The following is a 13658-nucleotide window of genomic DNA, read 5'->3' on the forward strand; positions in this document are numbered from 1 at the left end:
GTCCCGAGCCAGGTTTGGGGCACGAGGGCTGAGCCCCAGGGAAACTTGTATGTGATTCATCTCTTCCCAGGTAAAGGGCAGCAGGGCAAAGAACTGCTCAGAAAGGGACAGCGGGGTTGGGGAACTGGGAAGGCCCTTTCCACGGCCACGTGTATGTGCCTGCATCACAAGGCAAGAGCGGAGCTGGTACAGCACTATTTGCCAGAAACCCATTTTCAACTCTAGTGAGGTTCTCTCTTAAAACCCGGAGAGAGATTGCTGAGAGAAAATAAAAGTAGACAGAACATTTGGACTGATTTTGACAAAAAGGGGTGGGGACGAGCAGAAAACTCGTGGGCGTGTTGCTGAACATCTCTGAAAGGGCCTAATTTAAATTTTTAATAAAAGAATATTTTTTTTCTTAAAGTTAAGGTGTTTTATGTATTACAAGGATGTAACACAGCTCTCATTTGTATAATTCTAGGTTCGGAGCTCCGATTCTGCATGATGTGGCAAGAGTAGTTTGAATATAGTAATAAAGGTATTTTACAATTTTACATGATGTTCCCAGCGTTTTGTTGGCATGATTTGCTGGGGCCAATAAAAGCTTGTGATTATCATATAAATGCTTTCCACTCCCCTCCGCCTGTGGGTGGATTCTGTCTCCTCCCGCACCCCCTCCCCCACCTTGTTATCTCTGATCCCTTTAGCACAGAAGAGCCAGCCAGGGGACCCCAAAGTCCGAATGCCTAGCTCAGCTCTGCTATCTGCAAATCCTAAGTGAGTGGGAGGAGTCACTCTTCACAGACCTTTCTGCTCCTTCAGCTTCCTGCACAATTCAGGGCTCCGACTTCTCCGTGTCCAGAAGGGACAGCAAAACCCTGGCCCCCACGCGGGTTACCTGGTGCGATGAGAAGCTCTGACACTATTTTATAATGTCCCTTTTCCACAGGGAATATAATCTTGTGTGCATGCTTTTTTTCTTACCGATTTTCATTCTTGGGGAAAATTCTATGCAAACCGCCACGTAAGTACTCCCTGCTCTCCGAACACCAAAGTTCACTAAAACTCCCCTGATTTACGTGCAGCCTCCAACTGCCAGCACCTGGCAGACACAGCAACCAACTCAGTCATAAACAGATCGCACACAATTTAATTTTAATGTGCTCGTTAGTCGTAGCACATTTCAGACATAATTGTGAACGAAACACAAAATTATAGCAAAAAGACAATTTTAATGCTGCCGTAGAAAAAAGGGTTATATGAAGATTCACATAATGGTGTTTCATTGTCAACAACAAAACAGGGCACAGAGTGTGTTACGGTGTCTGTGCTGTTTACATGCCAATATTTTATACATAGGTTCTCATATGGTGTCAGCTGTCAGTTACTTCTGCAAATTAACTGCCAAAAATGGAGAAGAACAGAATCACTTGGAGAGCCGGTAACCACGGGTTACCTTTCATAAGCCTAAAGATAAAGCTGCAGTGTGGGATCTTGGGAGAATAATTAGGAAGAACAAAACAGAAAGTTACCAATTGAAATAAAAAGGCATCCTACAATATGAAATAGCAACCAAGAGGGCTTATAAATAAGTGAAAGAGGTTGTATCACAGAATGCCTCATGACTTTTAAGCAAAGTATTACAGTACAAACATTTTAAAGGCTTTATCAATGTTTAGGAAATACAGTACAAGTTCTTTTTTTTTTTTTTTGTTCTTTTTTCTTCCTTTTCAAATAGACTTAACCCTTTGAGCACTGAGTTCTTTTTGAGCATTCTTGGATTTCTAATAAATACCTTTAAAAATCATGTGCAAAATAGTTATGATGCCTGCCAGGGATGGATTTCCCAGCCTCGTTTATTCAGACTGCTCAAAACAAATGATAATATGATGCTAATAAATATGTATAATTTAAACATGAACCTCTACAATATAGATGTACTGTATAGCAAAACAAACAATCATACTTTGCTTTCAGATAATGTTTCTGTATACTTTATAAATGCTATCTGTGGTATCTTCTGTATAATTTACAATGTTTGCATGTAAAAAACAAAACCCATAGACCTTAGAAAAGAAAAAGAAAAAGAAATATACACTATACATAGGCACAGCTTATGCCCAGAGCATAGCAGGTACATAAAACACTGTTGCTATAAATGCAAGAAAAAGGTCATTTAAGCACAATCACATTTTTCATAAGAGTCTGAAATCTATACAATATATACATCTATGTTTCAATGTGAAAATAATATTCTTTTAAATTTCAAGGCGTGTTATACCCCTGCAGACCTGCATAAATGGAGGTTCGTATCATTGATTATAACTAAGCTGGTAAGGAGTTTAAAAAACAGAGCTTCATACATTATTATTTTATTTTATTTTTTAACCAAATTAATGCAAAAGTGCTTCAAAGTACTCAGAGGGCTAAAGATGAAAGGGTGAGAAATGCCAGCACACTGGAGTCTCATGGAAAAAGTGTGCCTGATTTCGTTATAAATGCTTAATTAAACTGTCTGTTAATGCATGCAGCTTGAAGCATCGGGGGGGATGCTCACGACTAAGTCTCATTTACACAAAGTTCCAAACACTTACCACTGAGTTTTAACCTTCATATTTTACCAGTAACAACAGCTGATTATGCACCTCTATTAAACACTGTACAGTTATACAAAACAGTCCAGCCCAGAGTGATTCTCTGCAGTTAACATAAGAACATGTGCCAAAAACAAGACAGAGGGGCCTTAAGGTGCCTTCAACAGTTTCCCTCAAAGCAAACCGCAGTCAGTCCATCAGAAGCAAATGCTACTGCTTCTCCAACTCAGAAACATACAGCAGGTGGTCTTCTGGCGACTTCCCATGTGTTTTGCTAAGGTGAAGTTTAACTGCATGCTTGCTTGCAAAAGTCCGATTGCAAAGTTTGCACTGATAGGAGGTCCCCAGGTCCTCCTCTGGCGAGGATGTCACCAATTTTTCTGATGGTGACTTGGTTTGTGCTATTTGATTGTTAATTTGTTCACTGGACAGTTTGGATAAGTCTCGTAGCCGGAAGCCCAGATGTGACTCTAGGTGGCTGATGTATGTGGAAGGAGTCCTGATTTGTGACGCACAGTCATTACAAAAGAACACAGGGTGGCCAGTGTCCAAGTTTTTGAGGAACTTTGTTCCACCTGTCCTTCGAAGCTGGTATTTCACATTGGCCAGCCAGTGGCTGATGGTGGTCATGGAGAGCCCGGTGAATCTGGAGATGTGCATGCGTTCCTGGGGGCTCAGGTCTGACATGATGTACTTCCCTTCCGAGGTCTGTCGGAGGCTGGCGGCAAACTGGGCCTGCAGGATGAGCAGGTGCTGGGGATTCCAGTTTGACTGGCGGCCCTTCCTCTTCTGCGCAGGCGTCGACTCCTCGGCCTCCTCCAGAGTGGCCCCGTCAATGTCAGACTTCTCAGAGATGCTGGAAGGAGTGGAGGATTTTGATGTGTGGCTCTCTGTCAAGTTCTTCAGCATATCGGATATATCTGACAAGGCATTCTCGCGTAGCGGCGAGTTTGACATGAATGATACGACGGCAGATGTCTTTGCCGTTGTCACCGTGGATGAGGAGGTTGCCGGGGATGTGGACGTGGGGGACAAAAGCACTGAACCCAAAGAGCAGCCTTTGTCACTCTTCCCTTTTGTCAAATCTATGGGTTGGTCGTTGTTGATGTGGTAGAAATAGCGGTCGAGGTGTTCCGCCTTCTTGGCCTGCAGGGGCGATGGGGTGGCCACGGCTGCCTTCTCAGCCAGGCTGTTACTCATCTTGAAGAGCATGCTCATGGGGTCGAGCGCAGGCAGGGAAGGCTTGGCAGCCTTGCCCAGGTGGATGTTCATGACGGACTGCAGGGCACTCAGAGGGTTCACAAAAGGCTGTTCGGGCGGGTGGTCAGTGATGATGGCTGTGCTGCCACTCAGGGTGCTACCCAGGGGCTTCACCAGCTCCTTGCCATTCTCCACCGGCTCCGCCATGGGGCTCCCCTCTTTGCACCCATCCCTTGAGGGACTGGGGCTGTTCTCCTGGCTCTTGAAGCCCCCATCACTGGACGCCTCCATCTTGATCGGCTCGCTGAGTTCGCTGCTGCATGGAGACGGAGTGGCCCGCTTGGGTGGGGACAGCTTATCCTCTGGCTCTTTCATTTTCTCCTCCACTTTGGCAACTTTCTCCGTGACTTTTTTCACCAGCTCCTCCATGGCGTGAAAGTTTGTCTTGGGCATTGGGGAGGTCTGGCTGCTGGGGGGAGAGACTAGGGTCTGGTTTTTGGTGGGAGACACAATCTCACTATTGCCAAACATGGGTTTCAGGGGTGTACTTTTCCCTGATGAGCCCAGGGACAGCTTCATCATGTTGGGGAGCTGATAGGCGGCGTGGATGCTAGGGTAGCCCCCCCAGCTGGGAGTACCATTCTGGGCCTTGTTGATGGCAGATGTCACTGTGTTTTCTAGGGATTTGAGGATATCTAGACCCCCTTTGGGACTCTCTTCTAAATCATTTTCAGTCAAATAATGATACTTGGAAGAGATGTCATACTTCTCCTCTTCCTCGCTGGGCTTCTCCTTCTCCTTGGGTTTCTCATCGGTGATTGCCTTCTCCTTGTCAACTTCTTTCTTAACTTCCACATTCAGTTTTGGGGAGACACTTGCAGGCGTATTAGAGGGAGACGTGAAGGTGGTGGCTGCCAGAGGCACCGACTGCACCTTCTCATCCAGCAGCGTGGTGATGGTGGGTGTGACAGGTGTCTCCATGATGGGCTTCCCCTTCTTCATGGCAGAGTTTGTGACCTTGATGAAGTGGCCAGTGACCATCATGTGGGCCGTGAGTTCCTGCAGGGTGTCATGGGAGCTGCCACACTCCATGCACTTCAGGATCTGTGACTTCCGGGCTTCAAAGTGCCATGCATAGCTGGCCCCGTTCTGGTGGCCGTATCGGTTATTTGGCGTGATGTAAGGGTTGGAGTTCTTCTGAAGCGCATCGTTGGCATCTGACAGGGTAGCTTTGGGGGTTCCACCTGTGGAATCTGGGGAGCTGGGGAGCTCCAGCTCCAGTGAAGCTTTCTTTCGGGCTGCAGGAATGATTTTGGCTGCAACAGGAGTGACGGGTTCCTTCAGAGGCACTTTTTGGTAGTGTTTCGTTTTGATCATATGGACACTCAAGTCTTGGAGGGACTCAAAGGAGTGGCCACAGTACATACACTTCAACACCTTCTGAGCATCCTCTTTCCCCTCCATCTCCAGCAAGGAGCGTTTTCGAGGCTTGGACCAGCGTTTGGGGTTGTTATTGTCGGTCTCATGGTTGTCGTCACGGTAGTGGCCAGTTTCGTTCATGTGCACAGTCAGTTCCACCAGGGTGTCGTAGGCGGCACTGCAGTCTTTGCATCGGAACTTGCTGGCTCCCGTGAAGATAGAGCCATAGAGCTTGCTACTCTGCCGATAGAGCTGCACGGTGCTGAAGAGGCTGGGCTCAGGCAGCATGCGGCTCTGTGACACCTGCTGCAGCGTCTTGGCCATGGCACTCTGGTGCCAGTCGAAGCTCCCACTGCCACAGCTGCTGCTACTACTGCTGCTACTGCTGCTGCTGCCATTGTTCTTCTCCGACGAGGGCTGGTGCAGATTGAGGTTGAGGTTGGACCAGTAGGAGTTGGAAAGGAAGTTGTTGTAGACAGCCTTCATCTGCTCCAGGCTATCGGACACGGTCGTGTCTTCCAGGGGGACAGTGACTTCCTTGGTCTCCTCTTCATTCTTGATGGAGCCACTTTCAAAGTCGGCCATTCGGTCACTGGTCTCACTGATGTGCGACTCGCTGTCCATTTCGTGGCTGGAAAACTCAGCAGCTGGGGAGTTCTGGTAGCTGGGGCAGGGCTTGCTGAGCTCCTTCTCTGGGCACATGTACTTGGCCGAAGGCTCTCCATCTGCCGTGTGCTCTTCAGGGTCTATGTCTTCATCTACCAGGGCGGCTGCCTTTAACTCATCAGAAACATAGGCTGTCGTGATAACAGGTGGGAGTGAGGGACAGACAAGATAGAAAGAAGAGAGAAGGAGGAAAAAAAAAGGGGGAGAAAAAGCATTAGTAAGTGTTGATCGTACCTAGAATATGTTCTTGGCTCTCGGGAAAATGTAGCAAACTAGGTGGGCAAATGTATTTGTAAAATTAAACAGTTAAAATGTGGTGTTTCTTTGGAGCAAAAAAAAAAAAAAGTCTGCTCTTCAAACATAATTTGCCACCTTATTCTTCTCAAGGGGCAACAGCTTGAAATTAAAACTAAATTTGAAATTAATGAAGCACATTCTGGAGGTGGCATTCATTTCTAAAGTAATAAATTACTTGTATCAACCTCAGAGACAGCAGTTCCTGTCTGTCAATTAATATGTCTTATGCTTCTCCTACCCCTAATGCATTTCTTAACAGACAGATTCACAATTTAAATTAAGCAAGCATTTTTTACTCATTACATTTTTGAGGCTCAATCTTTAATAAATATAAAGTACAAAAACATCAATAAAATTTTTACGAAGTAAAAAGAAAGTACATCAATTGCAATAAATTAAAAACAAGTTTTCGTGGCTTATTTTCTTTCTTCCTCCTGGAAAAGTAGTCTTCTAAAAGCTCAGAGTAAGTTTCCTAGCAGAAACAGGTACTGGCTGGGGAGCATGTGACCCATTACCACCCAGTCCTGACCCTGTCCTCCACATAGGCACTCATTCATCCTCAGCTACCCGCACATACACATGCACTGCACTATCCATGCAGAATTATGTCAGAACAAATTCAGGAAAATTGGTATGCGGCGCTCATTCCTGCTGTATAAATATATACAAGACCTTCCAGTGGACCTTACAAATGTCAAAGTGTTTGCTCTTTAGACTACTTTGTCAATATTTACTCAGCATAAGCTTCATGGGCATCCAACAGGGATCCTGTCTTTCTGGAAGCAATGTAACTTGGGATGTAAATCCAGCATGCACTGCGGAGCACGTGGAGGGCAGGGCCTGGCAGCTGGGGTTCTAGGGCATGCACATCCAGACATGTGAGCCCGGAGAACACTCGTGTTAATGGGCCAGAGTGATCTGTTTTTCTATTTTCTTGCATTCAGTGACTTGGGTTATTCCTTATTGAAGCTGGCCTCATACTATGTATTACATCTAGTGGTCTTGCAAACATTTAGGTGTGACCAGCCTTGTGTGAGTTACAATTTCAAGCCAGAGGAGAAGGGGAACAAAAGTGACTTTTTCCTATCAGCTCCTAAATACCTGTTTGTATCAGAAGGTTAATGTGTTGGGTGGCTGGAATGCCACCTTGCTTATTAGAAGGCTGATTAAAAAAGAAAGATAAAGGTGAAACTGTTCTTGGAAAAGGAAGCTTTGTCTGTAGAATTAAATTTTATATATATATAGTGGTTCCTCAGTTCATGAAGCTAATTTTTTTCACAATTCTGGAAAAGATGGCCATGTTTGTGTTCCTGTAGGAAAGATGGCTATAGTCATGTTTGTCACCCAATGCAGAGTTCACAAACAAAATCAAAATCTTGCCAAATGTAAACTGTTTGCAAACAAGTGTTCATGAACCGAGGTTCCGATATATACACATATTTGCTGCAGAAAGATTTCACATCAGAAAAAAATTGCAAATTGATTCCCTTGAAGCCAAATACATATTCCCCCAACTATTTCTTCCTGCTTCATTGTGATGCTTCTATTCTTAAGTCCCCACTTTGAGCACCATGATTTCTAAGCTGAAACACAACAGTGATGTCTCACACTAATGTAATGTGAGCTTGGATGGGAATCGTTTCCCAGGGGCATGCATCAGCTGCAGAGAAAGGGAAACTGCTGACCACATGTAATATACAAAGCAAGAGTCTTGTGCAAGAGCCACGCGATGTTCTGTAGAAATGGCCACAAGAAAGTGCCCTGCTCTGGTCAGCTAAGGTGCAAAGTGCTGTGGTGAACCTTAAGTTTGAGGCCACACACTTAGAGATGACAAATTAAAATGGCTAAAGCTCTTTTCCTAGGGCCAGAGCCAAAATGAATAAGGAAACAGCGTGCAGGCCAAGGGAGGCTCCTCTGCTGGCCACAATGAAGGATGAGAATGCATGTGTTGGAAAGGGAACAGGAAAAGAAAAATAAAGACATCTCAGTCTTCACAGCCTTCCTCAACTTGCAGCACATTGGAGAAATCAGGACCCCTAAACTCCCAGAAGATGGCAGGTTTGACAGAAGAACAGCTGGGATAGAGGGACCAAGCACCTAGCACTGAAGGTCCTGCATCTGGGAATCCATCAATCCTGGCCATATGAGTGACAGCCAGCAATGGAGGTCAGGGCATCTACAGGAGTCTGCATCTTCTCCTGCAGTTCCAGCAGAGGGCAGCTGTAACAGGGCACACTGGGTTTAGCCAGATGCAGTTCATGGTCTGCAGAATGCATCAGGTGGGGTGGGGTGCGTGGTGTCCCTACCCCAGAAGAGGATCTGTTGTAGAGAATGTTGGAAAATGAAGAGGGAACTGTGTCCTTGCCATTTAGGTTCAAGAGAGGCCTTGATCTATGCAGACAAAGTTAGAGATCAAAGCCCTTCTCTCCTGGCTATGCTTCTTGGAGCCACAGTTGGCAGCTTGAACCCCACATCATGGGCATTTTACCCTCATTTTAGAGCTTCCACAGAATTAAATCTGAAACAGAAAATGCCCCTCTCATTGCCACTGCAGGAGGACACCAGCCAGCCAGAAGCAGCAGCAGCCAATGGCTCACCATAGCATGAAGCTAACTAGCAGCTTTGCCAGCCTGGCTCCCTCTCAGGGGCAGCATGGCTCCCCATGACCAGGACAGACTCCTGCCACACTGTAGAAGCATCAACACAGCCCTGGGTGCCCCACAGACTGTCTGGTGCACTCCCCTTCATGTGCTCCTGCCCAAAGTGGCCCCGGACATGCTCCAGTATGCTTTGTAAATGCACTGCAGTGTCAGAATATCACCAGTGTGATGACTGAGAAGGAAATCAATATTGAAAGACAAGGAAGGAGGACCTCCCTGATGGGAACAGAATCCAGCTCTGAGGGAAATTAAAAGGCTCCAGTGCCAAGAAGGCCTAGATCTTAGGGAGACCTGGCCTCACCCTGTACCCCAGCCCTCACCTTATCCTGGCTTCAGAGGGTCCTCATAACTGCACTTGTACACTGCTGTGATGGAACTCCCACTGCCTGTTCCAAAGGTCTTGTTCTTTCAGACTCACTGGCAAAAAATTCCTTAGGTAGAACCTATGACTTTAACCATGTGTTCTTCCACATTTAAATACAGGGCAGTCTTTCCACTGTGTTTTGCAATAGCTTCACTCTTCTGAAGGTATCAGACATGCTCTCAATTACAGAACTTTCAGAGAAAGTGGAAATGGGGCTAGAGATGGCAGAGTGGATTATGGATTGGAAAGTATCTGGTCCCTCCACAAATACTTCCTAAGCACCCACAGGGCCAGGTAAGCTGCTGCCCTTTGAGCAAGACATCATGTTCTTTCTGGAGCCTCAGTTTCCCTATCTGTACAATACAGGGCATTGAAGTAATGAGCTACAAGGCCTCCTTTTCTACACTTCATCATTTTATAGCCTTTTTGATTAGAGGGTGAAGAGCCAAGGAGTAAACTTCTCTCTGGCTCCTTCTCTGTAAGCACTGGACCCACACAAACACTCAACAATCAAGTTGTTCCTGAGCCCTTCTTCTCTGAACAGAAGCTAATTTGCAGAGATCCTGGTTGGTTACAAAGAAGTTTCTGGAAACTTGGACTGTTAATGCTCTGGGTCAGGTGAAGAGGGACAGGAGAGTAGCTGTCTGCAACATTATGTGGACAGGGAGAAATCAACTACAGATGGGTGGGCCTGATGGGAACATGGTCCCAGCCCACTACTCTGGTCCTCTGTGCTTAGGGATGTCCATCGCCAGTCCCTGACAAGGAATTGCCTATGGCCTTGGGAAGCTCCACTCTTGTCACAGGCAGTTATTTGAATCCCCCATTGCTATTTAACTTTCTGCACGTTCTTGCTTGAATTCTCCAGGAACAAGGACCTTGTATTCTCCCTCTTGCACACAGTAGGTGAGCAACAGACACCAGTTTCCTCATTTGAAAAGAGGTTCGTTGGAGGTCACTGCCAGAAGAGAGGTGTTGCTAACAGCCTTTGTAACTGGATCTTGTCCCCTCCCACCTCGGCCCGGTCCAGCCACCAGCATCTTTCACCCTGCCCTCACCCAACTCCCAGACACCAGCCCCAGCAGAAGCCACAGGGATTACCCAACAGCCAGGTGGACATGTCAGCCACCGGGCTCCTCCCCATACAACAGCCTCAGGGACTCAAAATAAAATCCAAATTCCACCTAGCAGTCCCCAAAGTCCTCTACCATTTGGTCCCTGCTTCCTTTCTAGTCTTCTCAGATTCTAGAACGCGCCAAGACCTCTCACTTCTCACTTCCCACAGCTGCCCGCTTAGCTGGAAGCTGAAGCAGGTGCAGAGAAGTGAAGAGTGAGACCACCTGCCTCCCCCAGGCTGTATGTGAAAGGCCATTTCTGGCTTTTCTGACCTCAGCTTCTGTCCCTTTAGCACCCTCTCTCCTCACAGGACAAAGCACACCGCTGAAATCACCGCTCTACAGCCAGCTGTTCCAGAGGTTCTGACCATCAGTTCCACGTGGTCAAGACTAGCCCCCCACATCCTGTACTCTAGACACCCAATGGCTGGCACAAACCTACTATCTGGCTCTATCAGTTCCTTTTCTGTTACTTAATGAAATACCTGAGGCAGGCTAACCTTATTTTTTGAAAAAGAGGTGTATTTAGCTCATAATTTGGGAAGCTGAAAATCCAAATGGCATGTCCCCAGCTCTGGCAAGGGCCCCTTAGCAGAAGGTGGAAGGGCGTGTAGGGGGAAAAGACAATATCTTAGAACAGGAAACCAGTGGGAAATTCGGGGGTCAGGCTTCCTCTTCTAACAGTGCACTCTTGCAGGAACTAACTCAGGATTTCACAAGAACTCCCTTAATTCCTTTCAATGGCAGTGTCCCCAGTGATCTTATGCTCTCCTACTAGACCCCACCCTTAAAGATCCCACCACTTCTTACATCAACACGCTAAGGATCAAGCCTCCAACACAGGAACCCGTGGGGCATACATTCAAACCATTTCAAAAAGATGGCCCTAGCCCACAGTGACCAATCAACGTGGAGGGAATGAACATCATAGATGACTTCTTCACAGCTCCTAAATAGTTGTCAGATCTCCATCTCAAGAGTAGCCAGACTCTGGCCAGGCCAAGAACAGAGAGATGTCCTTGGGTGTGGTACACAGTCCTTCCTAGGCCTGTGCTCTGTGTGTGACTGGCATTTCCAGCAGTGCATTTCAAGAGAATGGGCCTTCGGGATGGACAGAATGCAGAAAGCACTGCCAAGGAAGAGAGGAGGAAGCACCCCAAGTGGTGGTCTGCTTTTGTTGGAGCCACCCTTGACTGTGCCCACACCCTAAACACCTGCCTTCAAGAGTACATTACCATGCTTCTTTTCTCTTTCACAGACAAGACTGAAACCTTTGCTGCCTGCTCCAGCAGAGCAGACAGCTGGACTGTGAGGGGAGGGGGTTCCCATTCAAACTACCATGCAACAGCTGCAAAAATGCAAAGAAACACAGAGAGGCAGGCAGAGACTCACCAAGGAGGGAGGTGAACTGAGGAACCTGCATTGCATCTTTCCCCAGGCCCTCTAATGACAAAGTCTCTCTCCAAGATGATAGCCAAACTGCTGCACTTGATTTCCAACCTGCACCCCCAATTTCCCCACCCCATAAACAAAAAACAGGTTCTTAAGGCAGGAGACATAATCGATCTGTGGCTTGCTGAGTGCCAAGGACACTTCTGCACTGGATGAACTGAAGAACTTCCCTGAGCAGAAACAAATGGGATCCTTAGATAGGTCCACGCTCTGGAAAAATAAAGGCTCCCGAACTTACAAAAGCCACCGACAGCCCTACAGCCCAATACCCTGGGAAGGGCACATGATGAAGAAAACAATGATCCTGCCTATTATGTGCACATGTGCCTGAACCGTTTCCCCATTCACTCCCTCTGATCCTCGGAAGGGTCCTGGGAAGTGGATGGAATGACCTCCATTTTGCAGACATGGAAAGTGGAATTCCATCAAGTTACATGGAGCTATTTCTCCCATAAGGCCGACATCCCAGGTGCCAGTGTGAGGGGCCCACACAAAAAGGTGTGCGCATGAGTGCTGTGACAGGTCCCTGAGTGGGCTGCAAGGCAGAGGCCTCAACTGCCTCCCCCAGCAGGATTCACACCTGCCCCTCCGGAGGGTCCTGAGTCCCCACCCACAGCTCACCAGTGGCTGGGGAAGACAGACGTGTCCAAGGAATGAAGAGCCGCCCCACCAAAGCAATCAGAAGGTCAGGAGGCAGCAGCTCCCTCATTAATATTTATTATCATCATTAACTAAACTCAACCACTAGGTAAAAAGAAATTAACATGTTTCATATAAATATAACACAGTAAGCTGGGGCGTAATGGAATTCATTTCTGGACAAGTGGGAATTACCTTCATCACATTGTTATGACTCTCCCAAAGGTGAAGAGGCGGCTTGGATCTGTGCTTCCAGGCCACAGGGGCTGTGGGTGGGCTGGGATGGGGGCACTGGGTGGGAAGAAAAGAAAAGAAGGCATGGCTGTGCCACGCTTCCAGAAGCAATTTCCAAGTAAATTACCCTGGGGACGTTAACATTTTCTGGGCCTGAATGAAGGCTCTGAAGTTACTACCCTCTGTTGTCAAATGCACGAAACTACCTGGGAAGGTCTGCTGCTGGCTAAACCCCTCTAAGATACCTTTCCCAGGGTCCACTTAGTAATGACAGCCTTAAGAACATCTTCCTCCATAAGGTGCCACTTTGCACTTCCCACCAGGCTGAGGCAGAGGCCAAAGGGAGGGAGAGAGGGCAGAGTGACAGGAGGCAAGGGAGTCCCTGAAAAGCGTCAGATGCTATCACCTGTCTAGGGACTTGAGAGAGGTGAGGATGGGTGGGGAGGACCAGAGAGAAAATAAACGGAAAAAAGACCAGGAGAAAGGGGGTTCCAACAGGGACAGGAGGCCGCCAGTAGAGAAAGAGAACAGGACAGAGATCTGAGAAGAGACAAAGGTGAAAGAAAAGACGACTTTAGCGGAAAGGACTGGAAAACGAAGGCCTACAGCTTGGGGTACGGGGGCAAAGGAGGCCAGGAACACAGCCACTGAGAGCAGCCAGGGAGAAGAGGCTGCCGGGGTGCTCCTGGGGGCTCCCCCAGGCCTGGGGCTCCTTGGAGACCTGTTCTCTCCCTCCCCTGAGTACCCAGATGGCATTTCTTTTGAAATAATTGAATCAGCTGAGGGAGTGACCAAGAGGAAAGTTAACGCCGACCCTAGTGAAGAGAGCAAGCTGGAAGCAGATTAGAGACAGGCTTGATTCTGCCTGAGAGACGATCGGGAGCCTTTCTGAACAAAGAGGACATCACAACGTCCAGTGTGGCCAGGACAGCTGACACTGGCCTCAGCCAACCTCCAGGAGCCCCCTCAGACCCTTACATATGTGGTCACATGGAAACCAGGAACTGTCTAGAAAACACCAGGGACCTGGCCAAAG

At 47.4% G+C, this 13658-nt stretch overlaps 1 protein-coding gene across 2 annotated transcripts in view; it reads right to left on the minus strand.

Moving 5' to 3' along the window:
* Positions 1-1194: 1194 nt before the first annotated feature.
* The window catches only part of Tshz3 (teashirt zinc finger homeobox 3), a 71050-nt gene continuing 58586 nt past the window's right edge, over positions 1195-13658 (minus strand). Inside the window, exons 1-2 of one of the 2 annotated variants that reach the window (XM_004858790.3) lie at positions 12584-13385; positions 1195-5992 (exon numbers count right to left, since the gene is read on the minus strand). In XM_004858790.3, the coding sequence (XP_004858847.1) occupies positions 2787-5897 (3111 nt within the window). In that variant the 5' untranslated portion in view covers positions 5898-5992; positions 12584-13385 and the 3' untranslated portion in view covers positions 1195-2786. Of the gene's footprint in view, positions 5993-12583; positions 13386-13658 lie in introns of those variants that run through there. The other variant, XM_004858788.3, reaches the window with a different exon arrangement.

The sequence above is a fragment of the Heterocephalus glaber genome, unplaced genomic scaffold (genome assembly GCF_053883595.1).
Source record: "Heterocephalus glaber isolate CG9 unplaced genomic scaffold, H.glaber_assembly_v1.0 deba00001561, whole genome shotgun sequence".
Lineage (NCBI taxonomy): Eukaryota > Metazoa > Chordata > Mammalia > Rodentia > Bathyergidae > Heterocephalus > Heterocephalus glaber.